The sequence below is a fragment of the Platichthys flesus genome, chromosome 14, assembly GCF_949316205.1.
Source record: "Platichthys flesus chromosome 14, fPlaFle2.1, whole genome shotgun sequence".
In the NCBI taxonomy this organism is placed as follows: Eukaryota; Metazoa; Chordata; class Actinopteri; order Pleuronectiformes; family Pleuronectidae; genus Platichthys; species Platichthys flesus.
Genome location: NC_084958.1, coordinates 4,479,496 through 4,500,116, shown reverse-complemented (window position 1 = coordinate 4,500,116; position 20,621 = coordinate 4,479,496). Strand labels below are relative to the sequence as shown.

The window sequence follows — 20,621 nt, the reverse complement described above, 5'->3', positions numbered from 1 at the left end:
TCTGTATTTGCTAAGTGGAGAGTGGGAGTTGGTGAGTTGGTTCACGATCCACAGCCGTGTCTAACAATACCTGATCTCATTTGGTTGAAGCTGTGCATATTACAAAATAAGGGAAAAAAAGGATCTGGCCAATTTATTACTTTTGTCTTTTTTCCGTGGGGAAAATTATTTCATTTTCTGATAAAGCAATTGATGTTTTCTGACAGGGTATGTTTAAGTGGCACATTGGAAGAAGAGGGCCAAAAAGAAAAGATAAGTCACATAAACCTCTGACCCACTGCAGGTACGACTCAGTTTAGATTCGACGATGTCATCATCTAACTCAACCAATCCTTTCTCATTACATTACATGACATGTCATTTAACTGACACTTTTATTCAATGCGAATTCCACTCCAAATTTGTATGAGTTTGTGAATGGAGAGACATAACTGCATTGTCAGTGGTCACCAACATAACAACTACATTTGGAGATCCGCAATTTGCTAGAATATGATAAAAACAGATTACAAAAGGCAACAGCAACATCTTTTCAGGGATCAATTCAGAGAACCATGACGTGATGAATGCCATCTGCTCATCTCACCAGAGCGGTGGAAATGCATAGAGCCAATTGTTTTTTTTTTATATTCCCTTGGAACACCAGAAGCTCTGTTTCAGGCTTATTCAAACTCCTCATCCACTGCTGCCATCGGTTGAACCTGTTGTCAGGCCCGGATCTAGACTGCTCAGATTTAGGAGGGGGGTACAAATTCTTTCATTTTAATTAGAGCGAATAGGATGACTATAAGAACGGAGCCTGATATAGAGTTCACAAATAGTTTAAAAAATCTAACCAGGTGCAGTGTGAAATCTAACCAGGTACATTAACTTTGTTTATACCGAGTCAGTGTTGGCCAACTGTGCTTGCTACCTATTAATCTAGTACAATAAAACAACTACGAGCAACGATACCTTTTCAACACAACATTCCAACAAACAACACAATCATTTGTAACAAAAACAAAACGTATAATACTAATAGGCTTCCACTGTCACATATCAATAGAATACAAATGCTCTGTATGCAGAATGACAACAGGGAACAGCGTACTTATACCATCCTCCTAGGGTTGGGTATCACCATTGATTTCCCAAATCAGTTTGACACTGATTCACAAGGTCTCAGTTCGATTCCAATGAAATGACTGTGATAAATGATATTTACCCCTGCACAGACAAGCGCCAGCGAACTTGTTTACACCTGCACAGAAGCACATATGCCGGTGAAGAGTTACAGTAAGGACGATGCGACAATTATAATTTTTTTTTTTTTTTTAAAGAAACATCTGTTAATTTAAAGTATGTTAAAAAACAAGTCTAACAGCCCTGCTTAGCAGATGACCAAACTGTGAGCACCTGGAAACTTTGGCTGGGTTGTTTTCTATGTATATAGGTCTATAATATCTGGAGGAATATAATTGTAAGTTAAAACTAATTGAACACAGACAATAAAAGAGAAGCGAGGCAGTATTATTGCTGCTTTATAGGCAGTAGACTCTGCTTTCAAAATCCGAGTATCTACAAAGATTGGGAGATGAAGCAGCCTGAGACGCACAGATATAGTGATGAAGAGCTGGGAAGCAAAAGAGCTGAGAGCTGCTCGTCAACTACATTCCAGTTAGTACTAAACCAGTTCATTGTTAATTGGAAATTGGACACTCTTGCCAACTGCCCATGTCGTTTCTCTAAATCTTTCATTAAACGAGTGGTTGTCGCTGTGCTTAGAATCTCCACAACCGCACTGAAGTGACATCACCAGACCTATAGGACCTCTGGAAACTTTCTCACTGTGTGACGTGAGGACACCAATACGCATTAATGAGCGCTCTCCCCCTGTTCCAGGAAGAGTTATGAATAATGCAATTGCCCATATAGCTGTGCATCTTCTTTATTGAATCTCAGTTTCTTTCAGAACAATTATTCAGCCTGAGAAACAATCAAACGGACGCCATCCACGTCTGTCTTGTAGAAGAAAGACGTGGATAGAGATATTAATAATAAACTCAAAACCCAGTTTTCAATAAAAAATAGGACACAACAGCTCCCAATCATAAACACACATGGCACATATGAGTTTGAAAAACAGCCACACAGCAGGTTGTTGGGAGGGGGGGGTTAGGGAATGGGTATAACACATCTCTTAAAATAAATATAAAATTTATCAGGGGAAGTGAGACATTCAGCTGCTTGATTTCTCCACTATGACACTAATAGACAGAGGCAGGTAGGTGGGTGAGTACATTTTGCATGTACCGCTTCCACTTTTTGTGTTTATCCTATGACAACATGTGCTGTGGAGGAAAGCCTCTCTTGAAGCAATTAGCCTGATGTTGTTGAATCAACACCATGTTGAGTGTGTAGTGTTGCAGCAGGAGTCTACAAATGAAGGACAATTATTGAGGGCTGTCACAGCTGCTGCTGCTGCTGCTGCTCTCGTTCTGTTCAGTTCTTTCCACCAAAATTGGCCTTTCAGCAGTTGTGAGGGGGGTGGGCGCTCTTGCATTCAGATGCCTTAGAGGAATGTATCATGGTTGTGCTGGTTTATTTCTGTGGACTGTTGTATTCTGTGTGGGTCTTACAAGGAGAGAGATAATGCACATGGAAGTATTCTGGACATGCAGTGATTCCATGCATACACTACCTGCAACACTCATCTAGCTCCCCCTTGACCTCTGCATATAGCAGGGATGTATAAGAGAACGTTCAACCTGTATGTGTATTCTCTGGAGACGTACTGTGTATCAATACTCGCATCAATATTAACTTGCTTGTGGGAATATTAAATGTAATGTGATTTACATACATACATGATTATATTACATGTATTGATGCTTTAGGATGTAAAAAAGCATTGTAATCTTGTGGTGGTTAGACTATCCGCCTGTAAAGTCAGGTCGACCAATGAGCCCACATGTCGTCTGTGTAAGAAGAGGCCTCCAGGAACCTCTAATCAACATTTATCCCTGACTCTTACACACACTTAACGATGTGTTAAAGCATTATTATACAGCTATTAAGGTTTGATCATATACTAGTTTTAGAATGATGATGATGAAGGTGATCTTAGCCTAAATGTTATCATCATACTTGCCTACTTGACAGCTGCATTAGTTTGACTGTATTGTCCTCTTACCTCACCTGCTTAAAGAAGTACTAATTTTCACCTAAACCTTAACTGTTTCCTGAAGTTTTCTAAGTCGGGACAATTCCACAACCTCGACAACAATGTTAAACGCATTGTAGCTACGAGAACAAAGGTCTGTTTAGGCAGGTTGCATTACTGTTGGATTGATTGTATTAGCTAGATTTTGTTTCCACACTGTAACAGGCTTAAAGCACAGCTGATTTTTTATCAGTCATAACGTTACTAGGAGGCACTTTCCTATCAACACATGCAGCAGACAAAGAGCAATGCAATAGTCCTGCCGAGTCATGTTTCGAGCCATGCCTCATCCACTGAGGAGACTATTTGGCAAAACATCGTATACATAACTTGGTCAGCTATTTTTTTCCGGGAAAATGCCAAAGCATCATCAGGCTCCAGCATCTTCAAAAGCATCTTGCTTTTCTTTGTCAACAATTTGAATATGTTTCCATCCTGGACTGTTGGTTGGACTAAACAAGAAGTTTCCATAGAAACCCTGATGGGCATCTTTACAAAACGAACATTTTAGCTAATCCATTATTCAAGAGTGAAATGAGTGGATTAATTGATAATGGGAGTAATCATAATTATTCAAATGTAGTTTTAAGTAGAAAAATTATACAAAATTAGTACCACAAAACTGCAACAGCCTTGGTTCAGGTACATGCTTGGTCCTTTTCTGCATAAACCCCTTTCACAATTTTCTAAGTAGTTTGGCAGAATGGCGTCTCTCTTTTATTTTTATATATCATATTAAAGATTGTTATCATCACTTATGATGCCATGATTATCTTATAGGTGTTTGAAATGGAGTTGATCTAACTCCTGGCTGATTTAAGATTGTGTACAACAATGCATCATATTAGTATCCTAAGGTCTTTTTCCATCTTGATCTGTAAACTATCTAATAGCTGTGCAAATGTTGAAGAAATAAACTGAAACATTTATTTACGTCTTGAGTGAATTAAAAATATACTTAGTAAAGAGTAGATGTATTAGGGACAAGTAGTCAAAAGTACAGGGTAATCCAGTGCATGTAACTAGTTAGTTACCTCTTCCCCTGATTGGTTTACATTATAAAACTGTTTTGCCTTGTTTGTTGACGCTGAGCTGCGTCTTACACCTTCATATGTTGCACCTCTTGAAGTGTAGAACTTAAAATGGCTCCTGCAATTTGCTGCAATCATGTCAAATCTCAGCAGTGTCATTGATGTAACATATCGTACTCGTCTCCACATCTCAAACCAGCAACATTCCGCTGAAGCATGATGAATTTTAGAAAAGCTGACAGAGACACTCAACCTAGATATGCCAGCCTCATAAGTAGGCAGGTGATGTCTTCTACAGATTCAGGACACACGCAATTTAACATCACCCCACAGTAAATAGGTTTGACTTCCCCCTCGTATTAAAACTCCACATCCCAGTCTGCTCCAAACTTACTGAACAAACTTTGTGGTGCACAACTTAAAGTCCCACTGAGTCAGTCCTAAATCTTTTGCAGTAATATATAGCTTTGTCCTCATGTCACAGCTCAACCTCAGTGTCATGGTGGGAACGCTGTTTCAGGTCCTTTGCAGTGTGGCTTCCGGTTTAATTCCTTTCAGGGGATGTATAATGACTCTGACGGGCGAACTGGGATATCATTAAAAAATCATGCATTGGCTTCCACTCTCCACGTGTGGAGGGTCTATTTCTAGTGGGCTCCCATAAGACAGGATGGAGTTTTAATGAACTTGGATCCTATGACAAGAGGTGGACTTGGGTTTGACTCTCAGAGTTTTACATCCAAGGGTTTACTTTTTTTTGCCTGACTTACTGATGTGAAAGAATCTGTCATTTTTAGATTCCAAAATCTAGCAGCTTATGGTTTCCTTTTTTTCTGCTCCTCCTCTTCCACTCTCTGTTGCCACTCTTGTAATATCAATACTCTTTTCACCTCAGGCTGGAACTTGTTGGAGGCCAAGGATTCAGTTTGCAGACTCAAAGATAGGATCAGGATCCAAAGATGTTTATACAAAAGAAAACATAAATCAGTCCAAGAGTTGGCAGAGGTGTTAAAATCCAGGATCAGAGGTCATACATGTAGGAACTCTACCTTATAAAGTGCTGGAACTCTGATATCAAATGTGTCAACACAGAACTGCAGAGAAACTCAGAGACTAAAAGAGACAAACAGTCAAAACACATTAGAGCAGTCATGGGTCCTCAGGAGAGCAGTCAGTGAAGTGACCTCAGACAAGTCAAGATCTGAGTTTTAAAATAAAGCAGGAAACATGGCAACACGCATAATTAAAAGCCAACTTAACTCAAGTGGAGATGTGAAAGTTAGGGGCATCTCACTGGCACATGGAAGTAAATTATAGGGTTGAATGATGTTTTTTTGTGAACATTTTCAAATGTTATTTACAGTTTTACATTTTGTTTTTGTCAAAGGGCTCTGTCAAAGTCAAAGCACTAAAGCCAGGGCTCAGTGAAATGCAAATAGGAAATTATAAATGCAAATTGAGAAACTGGTACACAACTAAAGTATGTGCTCAATACAGGAAGGCTCAAATATGTAAACCGAATGAAATAATCTTTATAGTGTCTTTCAGTCTTGTAAGGTGTTTTAAGAAGGTTATCCTTAGGGAAGAACCTACACATCCACAATCACCTGTAGTAGAAATAGTATTCTAATACATCACATATTATTGTGGGTTAAAAAAAACATTTGTCAGTGTTACAAGTGTCCTTGTCAACCTGCCTTCTTTCCTCTTCTTTACAACAACCAGCAGGTTTACCTGAATATAATAAATCACAGTTTGAATAAAAACTTGTGGAAATAGCATCCCCCTCTCTCATGGATCAAGGCTCATTTGCATGAACAATTTGTTGTGAGCAGTGAAGCTCAACTTTCATGGATGAAACTGAGAGTTTTGCCCTCCACCAGCCACCGGCTCCAGCAGTTGTATGTGGGTTCACTTTGGGTGAGACTAAACCTGAGTCAGGTGAAACCGCTCATTATAAAGTTTCCGTTCTGCTCACTTTCACATCACAAACCTCTCATCATCGCTCAAAATGTGGAACAAATGGGTTTGTAGTGTTCTGTGGCGCAAATTGCAGAAGTGCATACTGCAAACTGAACTTGCAATTTTCTCTTCTTAGCATTTCTCTCACCTTCTCTCTAACTTTTACTTTGGAACTTATTTTTCTGCCCACCTGAAAACATGATGATAATAATAATAATAATAATAATAATCGTTATCAACATCACTGCAGTTGGCACCAGTCTTCACTGTTGAATCCAAACCTATTCCCACACAAATTGTAAATTACAGATGCTTTGTCAAACACAATATGGCACCAACAAGGATTTTTATTTGTGGCTGGGTCAGCCTTCCCATCCAAATGTATGATAGAAGATGAACTTAAAGAAGATGATTCCTAACAGAGCTGAAAAAAGATTAGAATCTGAACTGGTCTTCATCATTTCCCATGCCAAGGTAGTGTTTTCAAAGAAAAACAATTACATTTTTCACGACCAAGTCAAAATGACTTAAGCTGATGGCCATCGCGAAAACACATTGTAACTCCTTTGTTTTTCCGTTAAGGAATGCTAAGGATATCATTAAAAATGTGGAATTACACTAAGTCCCTGCAATGGCTGCCTGTCTGCCTCAGAATTGATTTTAAAATCCTTTTATTGGTTTATAAAGCTCTTAATGGTCTGGGTGCTTTTCTATTCATCAGGCTTGGTTCCCCCCGTGAACCCTCCAGAAGCCTCTGGTCTACTGCTAGTGGCCTTTTAATTTCATCCAAAGTCAGAGCACAAACCCACAGTGAGGCATCTTTTCATTATTATGGTACATGTCTCTGTAACAGCCTCCCTGAAGACCTGAGGGGGGCAGAGGATGTTTTTTTAGCAAACTCAAGATCGGCCTCTATTATCCGTCTTTTATTTTATTTGGTTTGGTTTATTTTGTCATCTTTATCATTTCATTCTATTTTTATGTTCTGGATTATTTTTAATATCCTACTTTTAGCATTTTTTATGGCTCTTTTCTTTATCTTTGTATCTACCCGCCTACGGTGGTTCCCTACATGCAAATTAGAAATTCATGATAGTTGATTTTATTGTTGTTTTACTCTGTGCATGGATGTGGCTGTAGGGGGTTGTTGTTTGTATTGCATTTGCTCTATTACTCTACCTGTATACTTTTTATTCTGTGAAGCAAAAATTCTAGTTTGATTGATCCACTGATTGAATTTCCAATAGTGAAAAAAATACTTATCTTGGGCAGCTCCTCTCATTCGATGCCTTATGTGGGCAGAAAATCTGTGCCATGCCTAAACTCTCCAATCAGGATGTCAGATCTAAAAATGTTCAATATAACAGCAGGTGGGTTTACATTGCCGTTAGCCCACAGCCGGAGTGCTCTCTCTTATATCCCTACGGCTGAGGTAACATCAAGGTTAGCTGAAAATCCCGTGTGTCAATATAGACACCAGTATAGAAGCCGAAGGGTTTCATGTTGTTCAAACAAAAAACAAGGTTTGATAAAGCATCAGCGTTTAAAGAGCAGGGAGTAATAACAGGTTGGGAATCTACACCTACGACACAGGCTGAGGTGAAAACTGAAGAAGAGGAAAAACAAGACACAGAAAAGGAAAACTTTGTTGGCTGTGGAAATGGAGAGGCCTGGTTGTACAGTAATTACTACTAAGAAGGTTAAATGAATGCATGTGTTGGATAACTCAAGGAGAAGTGATGATGGAGGTGTTTCCGGATGTTTGAATGAACCGACAGCTGCAGCACTAGGAGCATCCCGATACAGATATTAGACATCAAGGTCTGTTTCAACATTTTCAGTGCTTCTGAAGGCCTGAATTAATACTTCACTTTACGCTATTACCCACTTACAGTCAGGCGTGCCTTGTGAAACAGATCTTTAGACTATCATGCTCATACTGATTGTCAACATGGTTACAATATGCAACGTTAATTTCCTGCATGTTAGCATGTGATGAGAATGTATAGCTGTGGTTCATGGGAAAATACATTTATTTTTTGGACACATGGACATTTCAACACAATGAAAGTGGATCATGCACCAAATTTCCTCGCAATTCCTACAGTTGTTTTAGAGACATTTCATTTAAAACCACAAACATTAAACTCATTGTGTTGCAGAGAGATTGAAAGATGTCATCAGACAGCAAGTGATTTAAAGACATTGTCTTAAAGCGCAGAAAGTACAATGGCTAAACACAAATTAATCTGTTAGAATTTTCAGCAGCCAATTTTTTACCGACCAAACTCACCAGGAACCTTAACCTTAAGAAATATGTTGTACTTAATAGTTACCACTGTTGCCTCACAGCAAGAAGATTGCTGGTTTGAATCCCTGCTGGATGGATTTCCGTGTAAATTGGTGCTGACATTCATGTTCCACTCTTTGCCCGGGTCTTCCATCGGGTCATCATTGTGTTGAGTTTGCAAGTTTTACCCGTGTTTCCGTGGCTTCACTCTGGGGGAGAGGCGAGAGTACCCGTAGTACCCCATAGTCTACAAACATGCAGGATGAATGTTAGTGTGAATGTGTTTATCACTTTATGCTGGGGACCTGTGCTTCATGCCAGACGTCAGCTGGGATTGGCTCCAGGCCACTGCCGCCCTCTTGGGACAAGCATTCACCCTCAGGTTCAGATAATATAGCATGATAATAATATAATAAAAAACACACACACACACACACACACACACACACACACACACACACACACACACACACACACACACACACACACACACACACACACACACACACACACACACACACACACACACACACACACACACACACACACTGAGCTGGTTTCACAGGATTCCCTCTCCTGGAAGTGACCATGTGGGTCTCTCTGTCTCATTCCTCATAACATTCACACCTTATTTTCCAACAGGCTGTCAGGAGGAATATCCCAGGGAAGCCTCTGCATGGGCAGGGCTTGAGTCAGTTTCCCCCCCTTCCAAAAAAGAAATAAACTCAGAGAAACCAAGCACGAGAGCTTGGGCACAATCAGTGCTGTGCTAAAATCTTTTAATTAAAACCATCTATCATCATTAGCCGAACAGTCAGCCAACAGACTCAACGTTTTTAGAGAGCGGAGCAAGGAGAAAAGTAAATGATGCACCGCTCTTCTTTTTTGGCCTCCTTGACCGTGTTGCCGTCAGCTCTGCTTCCCCGTGCTCAGTCACTGTGGAGCAGCTCAAACAAACCTGCATCAGTCTAAATCAGCCCCAGTTAATGTGTGCAACCACTGGCTGCCGTCCGGTGACTCGCTGATCTAAATACGAAGCTAAAACTAATGCCTGCTGATGCGTGTGATAGCTGAAGACTAATTGTTATACTTTGCCGCCTTCAAATGAGATTGACCTTTGGGTTGGGATATTTGTCATGTAGCCACCGCTGAAATCACAGCAGCTGTATTTGTCCTGAGCACTTATTTTTCGGCCCAGACCAAAAACACTGCACACGCAGAACTCAGGCAGGGCCACAGACCTGCCATTAAGAGATTACAGACCATTCGATTTTCTGAAAGAGAAGTAGGACAGTTAATAATGAAACATGGTGCTTTTATCACTTTAGTCTGTCAATAACAAATGGAGTAGGTGGGGAATGAGGTTTTGCTTTGCACTTGATTTGTTTTACCAGTTACAGAGGCTGGTAACAGACCAGTTACGGCTTAACTGTTGTTAAAATTCACACTATTGCGTTTGTATTGAAATACGATACCAGTGTTTATATCCTTGCCTGAGCAGATCAGACTTGTCAGCACTTTACTGTTAGCTCAGGGGGGCTGCTGATCTGCATCAGCGGGTGGACAGCTTGCCAACAAGGAGGGTTAGAACCAACAATGACCCTGCAAACTGAAGGAAGCCTACAACAGGATCCAAAGAGCAATAATCCACCAGTTTAGCCCCATGTTTCAGGCCGTAATGATACAAGAAATATATATTTAATTTCTCGTGGAAAGTGGAACATTCAACACTACTTTTTATTTTCCTTGGCAATCGCAGCTGCACTTGCCTTTCGTTCACCCTCACTGTGACCTGACACTGAAGCAGCGAGAGGGGAGCATCCTAAAGGACATGTTTCTCTACTCATCGTCTTGTGGGCCATAAGCAGCCCAGGAGCCTGAGCTTGGCCATACCCAGGCTACACACTGAGGAGGAGCAAACAAATAGGTGTGAGAGAGCGACAGTTGCTCTCTCATATATAGTTTTTGCCTGCAGTTGTGCAGTGTACCCTCAGTATGCGCTCCTCTGAGTTGTCCTACTTTACTGAAAGAAGAATGTGGCCAGGGTGAATGATATCTTGTGTTAATTGCACTGTGACTGCGGCCAGGCTGAAGACATTAATTGGTACAGTATGGGAGAATGAAGCATCTAATGATGCACTGGTTTGACCATATGCTCGGGGGTCCAATCCCTCTATGGAAAGCTTTGTCATGGTGCTAAATAATTACAAATCTGAGCTCTCCGTTGAGGACTAATATGCATAACAGCGGCTCAAGTCTTATTACAGTCCCTCGCTGCCGTATGAACATCCAAGTGACCTTATGCATATTCATTTTTCATTATTAAGCACAATGCTGTCAACGGCATAATTACACCATGATGTTGTATGTCAGTGATTCTCAAATGGGGGTACGTGTACCCCTGGGGGTACTTGAAGGTACTCCAGGGGGTACTTGAGATTTTTTTTATATACATTTAAAATTAGCATCCATTCAAAAATCTTTGAAAAATTGTTATTTAACAAATATTCAATAAAATATAAGTGTAAGTTCATGAACTAAATTTCATATTCAGTAGGCTTTTCAATTTAATTATCCTAAAAAAAAGAGTCTCCCCCATACCGATGGTTTGACCCAACCTGGCACACGCCACCTGTCATCACCTGTCATCACCTGCCATGAAAACTTCAACAATGGAGTCGAGTTGAAGTGCAGCAGCAATGCTGCTGAAACACGGAGGGACAAGCGCCAAAGAAGGCGAAACCAGAGCAGAGAGCCTTCCCTAAACAACACCGTGAGAGCTAGTGCCTCTTCGGAGGGGAGCTAAAACGTAAAAGTTTTCCGTTGTGAAGTTAACGATTCATAACAATAAGTCCGCGTCTCTACCGGTACCCTTTCAAAATAAAAGCATCTAATACAAAAGCGGAAATGAAATTGTATGACCTTAAAGCGAGCAAATATGAAAGTCATGTTGGTAAGCCACCTGAGTTTTTTAAGAGGAAACTTTCTGAATTCAGGTCATCTCAAGACACGATGCGAAAAGCCTCCAAGAAGCAAGCGGAAACAAGCTACCTGTCAGTATTCTTTTCGATCTTTAAAGAAGATATTTTAAGATGATTAATATTAAAAAAATATGTTTTGAGCTAATCTTTTATTTAAAACTAAGTTAATGATTTATTTTTTGGGAAGAAGTTTAGCTATAATTAAGTTTATGAGTTCAGTTTGAGAACATATCTTTATTAAGAGGTCACTTTAAGTTGATAATTATTTTGAGGTGCACAAATCTTTATTTATATTGAGATAATAATAAAAGTCTTTAGTTATTTTTATATCTTTTTATTTCGAAATAGTTCAAGAGAGACAACTACAAATGAGCAATGTTATGGACATTGATGGAGTTTTAAATTTGAATGTGTCTAGTACCAAGGCTTAATAAATCACATTACATCTTTCTTTTAACCAAAAATTTTTTGGGGGGTACTCGGTAGAATTTTTTCTTCGAAGGGGGTACTTCACTGAAAAAAGGTTGAGAACCACTGTTGTATGTAATAGTAAACTATTGACCTCAGATAGGCAGCCGGTAGGAAACGGAGATAGTGATACAGTGTATGCACCTCCCTCTGTGCATGTGTGTGTGAGAGAGAGCGAGAGCGAGAGAGAGAGAGAGATTACACTCCTGGGGAAACAGAAGGACACTCCTGGTATTTTGTTTGGAGGAAATAATGTGCTAATAGTCAGTGCCTCTTGTTTTGCACCTAATTTATGCAGATGGGTCTGTACTTTTCTGCTGGTATTTGCATAATATTTACACACCTCTGGGTGCTGCTGTGTGAATGGGTGAGGTGTTGAAATGATTGTCAGGCGCTATTGGTTTCTCCACTGTGTTACTTTCTTCCAATGACCAGCGGAGCAGAAACAGTGTTTGTGCTGCTGCCTGGTATTTGTCTGGACAGCCAAAGAACAGGGGTGTTTTTGAAATGTAGGAATCTAAATGTCACCCAGTCCCATAGTGCTCCAGATACTGTGACCATGCCCGGCCAGGTCACGGGTTCCTGAGAGGATGAGGCTGACATTAGTCTCTTTATTCGTTCCTCTCAGCAACATAGATGCATTTTTTATTATTTTGTTTATGTTGACATTTTCACTTGGATAGAGCAGACAGCACTTGTTATTAAGCGCTCATGTGTTTTGGTTTACTATTTTGTCAGCATATGCTTTGGATAAAACAGGGTCATAAACTCAAATGAACTCTTTGAAATGACTGCATTATCTGCATCCTCCCATATGTGAAGCAGTGAGGAGTTAGCTTCAGGGGGGCTGCTGATCTACATCAGTGTGTGGACAGCTTGCCAACATTGAGGGATAGAACCAACAATGACCCTGAAAACTGAAGGAAGCCTACAACAGAATAACTCCAACACTCATTGCATATATATATATATAAACCCTGTAAAAGCTGAAATGTATGGGCTTTCTCCTCTTTAGTAAGTTTTAAGGAAATATAATATTTCAATATGAATCCTCGTTGGGAGCAGAAACTTCTGAACATACTGAATGCTTAAGGTTCATTATAGATAACAATCACGCAAAAGTCAAATTTTTCTGATTTACAATTGTTTATTATAAAATGACAGAAGACACTATTCAAAGATCTGTGTATTCTGATTCAATTTCAAAATCACTCTTCATTCTGTGAGTAATCATTATGATTTTGTTTGATTTCTTGCTACTTTTGGTAAGCATGGAAATTGACAAACAGAACATACATTATTATTATCTTATGAAAACAAGCAGAGAGCAATGCTCACATTCATTCAGAGCCATGTTTCTAGCCACCGGAGAAATGTAAATCCAGTATTCACTCGCCATCTTAACTTCTGAAAAGAGTTACCTTCTGTCGCGAAACATTTTATTTGTGAGCTGTCAACCAAACCGATCAGCTTACAGACATTAAAATGCTCAGGTGATGATTCCCAGTGGGCTTGCCAATGCAAGTCTTGCCTGTTCAACACATCTTTTGTAAGCCTTTAACCTGAGTGCAATTTAGAATTGGGATGATTGTATGAAATAGTGATGAACCATTTAAGGATCTTACGGGTTGAAACTAAAGACTGGCAGAGAGACACCTGGTTAGATTTGGGAGAAAAAAAAAAAAATCAATCAATACAATATCATTTGTTTAGCCCATCTTAACAAATCACAGTTTCTCGCATAAGGCTTCTCCTTTGTCCGTATCGTTCAAACAGAGTGAGGAAATAATACCATGAAAACATACCAACGGGGGATTAAAATGTAATAACTTAAGAAAAAGACATGTGAGGGATCCCTCTCCCAGGTTGGACAGAAGTACATATTCTCTGATCAGCTGCCACCCCGATCCATGATCAGGATCCACTGGCTGAACAGTCAACAAACACCCTGGTCAGAATTGATCTCAGTACACTCTGCTTTGCTGTGGTAAAAACTCTGGAGACTTAGTGTCTGTAGATGACGAGATAATGGCATATTGAGGATTACTCTCTAATAGGCTTCTTTACCTTCTAGTCAATAATGGACAACTGTAAGCTGGGACGCTGATATTCCTTCACATCTGTCTTGTGCATTGGATAACTACAAGTTATCCAGAAAAAAACCTTAAATGCAACCAGCCACCTAAGCAGATAGTTGGAACAAAATGTTGTCCATGTGAAGGGATCCTTTCTGTTTTAATCATCCTGTTAAAGTTAATATATTTGTCTTTGCATCTAAATTGGAGATTCCAAAGACAGAAGGTAGTGTTTTGGACAAAGCAAAATGTGCGCACAACGCTGTAGTTTGCTTTTCTCATATCAACAAAAGCAGGAGATTCTCTGCTCAGGCAGAACAGCACAGAAATATGTGTGTTATGATTCCGTAACAAGGATTGTGATTTTGTTATCAGCACATCAGCAGTAATGTTTGCTATTATCACCAAAAAGCTCTAGAATCTTGTTCTATCAAGCTGACATCTTCATTGATGTCCTCTACCTATATGAGTTAGTTCAGTTAGACTGTGATGCTCTAGTAGTACCTTTAACCTCCTTTTCATTCCTCAAAATGTACTCAGGTACCTTTCTCAGTCTCTCTTGTGTGTGTCTGTATTTGTACCCACTCCGTCTTATTAGAGTGTTGAACCTTTGAATGTGTTCATCATTTCAGGGAGTTCAGCCACTGGAAGGTGAACAGCCTGGCCACACAGAAGAGAGATTCCCTCAAAGCTCCGTTGCCCTTAGCTCCAGAGTTCCTGCGCAACCTCCGGCTACTGGGGCGACGACCCACCCTGCAGCAAATCCACGAAAACCTCATCAAGAAGTATGGGACCCACTTCCTCGTTTCTGCTACCTTGGGAGGTAAGGAAGGACTGCAGGTGTCACCTTTATTCTCACATTAGGAGGTGTCGAGACACACCAAAAATAGAGCCTCGGAGGAGTTATAGTGTTTTGTACAGAAGTGCTGGTTGAGGCACAGGATCTATTGCTGCTCTTTCCTTTCAAGTTACAGTGAGAAAAAAAGCAACAATTGCAAAAAGACCATACCTTGCACCTCAAGCATTCAACCAAGGTTGCTTTCCTCGGAATTTTTTCCTCTCATCTTTCCCTCTGATGAATGTTGTGTGCAGCGGCAAAAGACTCACAACGCAGAGATGAGATCAAATTGACCCATTTATTAGTATGTTTCCGTCTCTTTATTGGATTTCTGATTACCCATGATCTCAGAGGAGAGAAGTAACTCACAAAACAGAAATTACCAGCCGTATCGATTTCCGTGCGGCTTGTGTTGCGTTCAAAGCGCCGGCATCACGATCCCGACCCACTGCTGATGCCGGTCCTCACACAGCAGCACAGATTCTGAAAAGTAGGCCAGCTAAACCCTATGATATACTGTGAATGTAGTAGGGGATAGGTTATTACCAGTGATATAATGGACTTTAATTGGACCAAAGACGACCTGTTGATACTGAATATCCCTTGGTACCTTCACCTAGCAGTGCTGTCAGATACTGGACCAGCAGTAACTGGAAGCACCACCATCTGGTTTAACCCCAAATCTAGTCTCTCCCTCAAATCTCTCTGATATTTTGTGTTTGCGTCAACTTACACATGCATTGGTGCCACTTAACACTGAGTGTCTGCACTGGCGTATCAGCGTGGGACATAAAGCAGAGATTAATGCATTGGAAGACTTATATTTATACTCTATATGTAATTAACAGCCTCAAGTAAATGGGCTAAGCCAGTCTGCATACTGATTAGACTGTAGTTGAGAAAATGCCCACATCCCAGAGCTCAATTTTGTCTTTTGTTCTACAGTTTTCCCTGCGGGGTTACATCAAACTGCTGTTTTTGCAAGTGTTAGCTGGGTTAAAATGACAAACTGTGACTTTCAAACGTAAAACATACTTACCCAAAAAATGGGAGGAATTATCTGGTGCTTCTGTTGATCAGATTTTAGCTTGTTGTACTTGCTTTTCTGAGGTGCTGTCACATGACACCCTTGATCACTGTTACCACTGAATTTATAAGACAGGCTATAACAACCGGTACATTCTGATTTCGGACACTCACACGCATTACACGTTGGGATTGACACTATAACACTGACCATAGCGAAAGGTAAATATTGTGCAAAAATACTGTATTGTAATAAGACGGCCATTCTGGAACATCCTGGTTTAAATCTCTGCTAATTTAACTTTTGGACTTTATCTGTGATTCCTTGAATGGCTTTAAAGCATTGGTCTCTTTGCCGCTACTGTCATTATAATATATTACATTAAATTATATATCATTGAGCTGACGCTTTTATCCAAAGCACCTTCTAATAAGTGCATTCAAACACAAGGGTACAAACCCAACACAGCAAAAATAATAAGTACATAAGCTTCAAAAAAGCCAAACTACAATGTGTCACATGTAAGTGCAATATATTCAAGTCCACTTACTATTATTTTTAGCCCATCTTCCTAGCCCATCTTCTTAGCCAAGTCGTAGTTGGAAGAGATGTGTTTTTAGCCTGCAGCTGAAGCTAGTTGCTAAATAATAAAACGCTTATTTTTTCTTACACCTATGGAAAAAAATTGGATTTTCCCATGTGTTTGAGAAAAGTGCCTGTTCACTTCTGCAGAGGAGAGAGTTCAGGAGTTCAGAACTTCCACAAATACACAGACCTCCGACCTTTCAGAAGGTTTGAAAGATCACCAACCATTTAGCTAACAGCTAGTGACTGGCACTGATCAGCAACACTTCCTGGGACACCAGTGTATTACTCATTGTTCATTTAAATCAGTGTAGGCCTATGTGGAACAAGTTTACATTACATTAGTTATTTAAAAAGAAAAATACTTCCTAGACTCAGTTGCAGTGTCTGTGGGAGCTGCCTAAATAAGAAAATGTGGTCTGTTGTGTGTGTGTTGTTTTTGGTTAATTAGCTTTAGTGTTAATGGTTTTATTATTGTCTGATGAAAGGGAGTGACGCAAAGGGAAGTGTATTATCTCCTGCACAGCAAACCAGTGAGAAAGTGACAGCCCAACAAACAAGTGTCAAATTAAAAAGTAGAATCTACTTTCAGTTCTTCTGAGAATAAAATCAGCCTGTTCTTTTGACAGCGTGAAATATTATGATGAAAGTAGTTTGACTAGACTGATCCACATGGATATAAACCTGCCAAAGGGTGCCCATTTTATTTTTGCACTTTTCTACAGGAAACAGCAACAATCTCCTCAGTGCGAGTCAGCCTCATACTGACAATGGGAAGTTTGGATGGAGATATGGATCTTGCAATTACACAGTCGATACTTCTTCTGCTGTTTTTGTGGCCTTTTCTTTAGCAGGAAATCAGCCCATTTAATGACAGTGTTCCACCAAACAAGTCCCCCCCTGACGCTTTATTGTGCAAAAGTGTCACTGCATCCTGGTCTTTGGGCCGAGCAAGACTATTGTTACTGGTTTGAAGAATTACAAAAAACCTTATTGGGTGCAGCCCAACCACACGGTGCTGTGGAGACATGTCTGGCTATGCAAAAAAAAAGGGAATTGCCTTTGCCTCTGTGGAAACATCAGGTTATGTTAACTGTAACAGAAATAGAGAGATTCAGTGGAAGAGAGACTGACTAAAGCTATTGATTGATCCACAGGGGAGGAATCCTTGACCATTTTCCTGGACAAGCAGAAGCTGAACAAGAAGTCGGAAGGCAGCAGCAACAGTTCAGTGGTGTCCCTGGAGCTGCTGCATCAGTTGGCAGCGTCCTACTTCACAGATCGAGAGAGCACCCTGAGGCGCCTGCACCATCTCCAGATCGCCACCTCTGCCATCAAGGTACTGTACACACGCACACAGCCAGTGGCGGAGATTACTTGCACTGTATAGATGCGTATTCTTTGCTTTCAAGCAGCCCCGAAGAAATGTCTGTTTCAATATACGGCACGAAAACACTCTGTTTGTTTGCAGTTTGAAGACTTGTGTTTGCCGTTCTGCACATTCACAAACAACCACCCATCAAGCTCGACGCGCAAACATTTACCCTGCTCTAAAACTGTTCCTCTGGGATATATTCCTCTGTGCTACAACTATGACAAATAGGTCGCCTTTTTGTCAACTTATGCACACAAACAATCTTTTTCAAAGATTATTTCCAAGGTGCATCATTGCTCAACAGCCGGGGAGAGACGGAAGAGAGCGCACAAGGACGTGACAATTCTTCTTTCTAAAGCGGAAGGCTGGATTAAAAGCTCTGCAGCAGTGAGAGGCTCCATAGCATGGCAAATGTCTCAATGGGATCCAAATCTTTCTTTCTTACCCTTCTCTACTGGATTCCATCTGGAATTGTTTAAAGGCCATTTGTGTCCTTTCCTCTAGGCGTATGTGCGTCACATTAGAACATATAAACATCTGGAAATCCTTGTCACCTTTGTAGAAAAAAAGCTGTTGGATACCAGAAAGAAGTTTCTCTCTTTTATAAGATTAAGTATTATGGGCACATTGAGGAAAACAATGATGTGACTGAGAATAATGTCAAAATTAAATAAATATTTTATGAAAAAAAGCATTTATTCTCATAATATTACGACTTTAATGTTGTGTCATTACGACTTTATTCTTAATTGCAACTTTATTCTCAGTTACAACTTTGTTTGGTAATATTACAACTTTATACTCATAATATTACAAATTAATTCTAGTATCTCGTAATTTTTTTCATTCAAAAAGGCCCTTACATTTTGTCAGTCACTAAAAATGCTTTAACACCATTTCATGTCACATAAACAGGTCCTTTCCTTTATTTTATTTACCTGCCTACCCAAAACTCAACTCCCATTGAACTGTTGTATCGTCATTTACCCAAAAATTCACGATATGCTCCTTTCACCATTAATTGGAAATGGCACTTTAGTTAAAAAATTCACTCATAGAACGGAGAAAAAATAGATCCTATTATCTCTCCAGCCTGGTCGCGAAATCCCCAACCCCCACACACACACACACCCTGACGACTGCAAGCTAAACATAACCAAGCGATACATTATTCACATCAGAACAGATCTGTTGGCTCTCGAGCGAGGACAGCAGGTGTGTGGGTGGATGGGCCTAGCTTTCCGTGCTTCAACCTAAATATCAAATTTGGTTTAAATGAGCCTTTGCGAGGTGTAAACTTGGAAAGAAGGTGGCTTATTTCAAAGTGGCGTGCAGCTCAGAACGCAGAGGAGAACGGGGGTCGGCTCTCGGACCATTTCAGTGAGACGCCAAAAGCTCCTGTTTGCTTGAAGACGTTTCCCTGAATGAGTTCTTCACAATAAACAGCTCAACCACTCAGTGCATCCTCCTTTTGACATAAGAGAAAAGCTTGATTACTATGAGAACATGGAAGGGAATTTTTATGCCTAATAAAAAACAAAGGAAATGTTTGCTGCAGAACATGTAACTGCAAGGACTGCTAATGAAAAGTGTATGGAAGTAAATCTGTGTCATCGGGATTTGAAACAAAAAAGACATTGAATTTCTAGCACTGAATATTTATGCATGGAAATTATGTATTTGAATGTTTTTCAACGTTTAAAATTCAAGCTCAAAAAATTCAAGCTCAAAAAATTCAAGCTCAAAAAATTCAACCGCAAAAAATTCAACCTCAAAAATTCAACCTCAAAAAATTCAACCTCAAAAAATTCAACCTCAAAAAATTCAACTGCAACATCCGGGGATCCAAGGAGGAGCAATCGATTCCAGATTCAAGATCGGGAGCGTGCGTGAGGTGCTTCGGTGAGTGTTTTAACTCTTCTTTATGCCATCGGTGTAGTTTGTTTCTGTAAGATGTAGTAACAGCTGACATGTGTACATTCACGGTCTTTATTGGACATAAACTAAGTGGAATTTAAACGAGATGACGTTCGGATTTTTTTTTTCCGAACGGGCCAGTGACTGGCATGGGTAACGCCAGATTTCAATTTTGGATGGGCCACTATTTAATAGGAAAAATAATACTTATTATATGATCCCTGCCTGACTTGTTTGTGTTTATCTGCTGTAGACAAGCTTTAACAGCGCGGTGCGCCGCTCTCTCTCCCATTAAAAGTGAATGTCGCTCACCCAGCTCTCTCTCTCACTCTCTCGCTCCACTGTCTCTCTCTCCTGTTACTACATGTGTTAAACCAAATGCACGAAAAGCCAAATCAAAATCAAATCTTTTTAACTCGCATACATATTTATTTTCATCAATGCTGCCTACCACACAATCAAATCCGAACATCCCTTCCTCTCTTTGGAAAAGACGGTCGCTCGGTGTCGACGTCGGGACACAATATTGCTCTGATGTTGCATGTCGAAGGTGAGTTAGCTTCAGCGTTGTCAGAGCTGTCAAAGGGTCTTGGTGTAACGTGTCTCCCACATACCTGGGACACCGTTCTCCACCGGCGGCGTGAGGGCGGAGGACGGGCACGGCTGGGCTGGGGAACTTTATTTTGAAAGGTTTCCCGGCCCTGTCAGCTGTTTTAAGATATAATATATTTTAATTTTTTGGCTCGGCGCAGTTTTTGGCGCCCCCCTCTGAGTGGCTCCCTAGGCAACCGCCTATGTCGCCTGTAGGAAAGACCGGCCCTGTCCTTACTGTTTCGGCTGTAGCTTCAGCGTTGTCAGAGCTGTCAA

The 20,621-nt window shown here is 40.3% G+C and overlaps 1 protein-coding gene across 1 annotated transcript in view; it reads left to right on the top strand.

Annotated features, from left to right (window-relative positions):
* Nucleotides 1-20,621, top strand: part of brinp2 (bone morphogenetic protein/retinoic acid inducible neural-specific 2) — a 210,102-nt gene that overhangs the window by 105,432 nt on the left and 84,049 nt on the right. Inside the window, exons 3-4 of the mRNA XM_062405324.1 lie at nucleotides 14,645-14,835; nucleotides 17,620-17,801. Coding sequence (XP_062261308.1) covers nucleotides 14,645-14,835; nucleotides 17,620-17,801 — 373 coding nt within the window. The remainder of the gene's footprint in view (nucleotides 1-14,644; nucleotides 14,836-17,619; nucleotides 17,802-20,621) is intronic.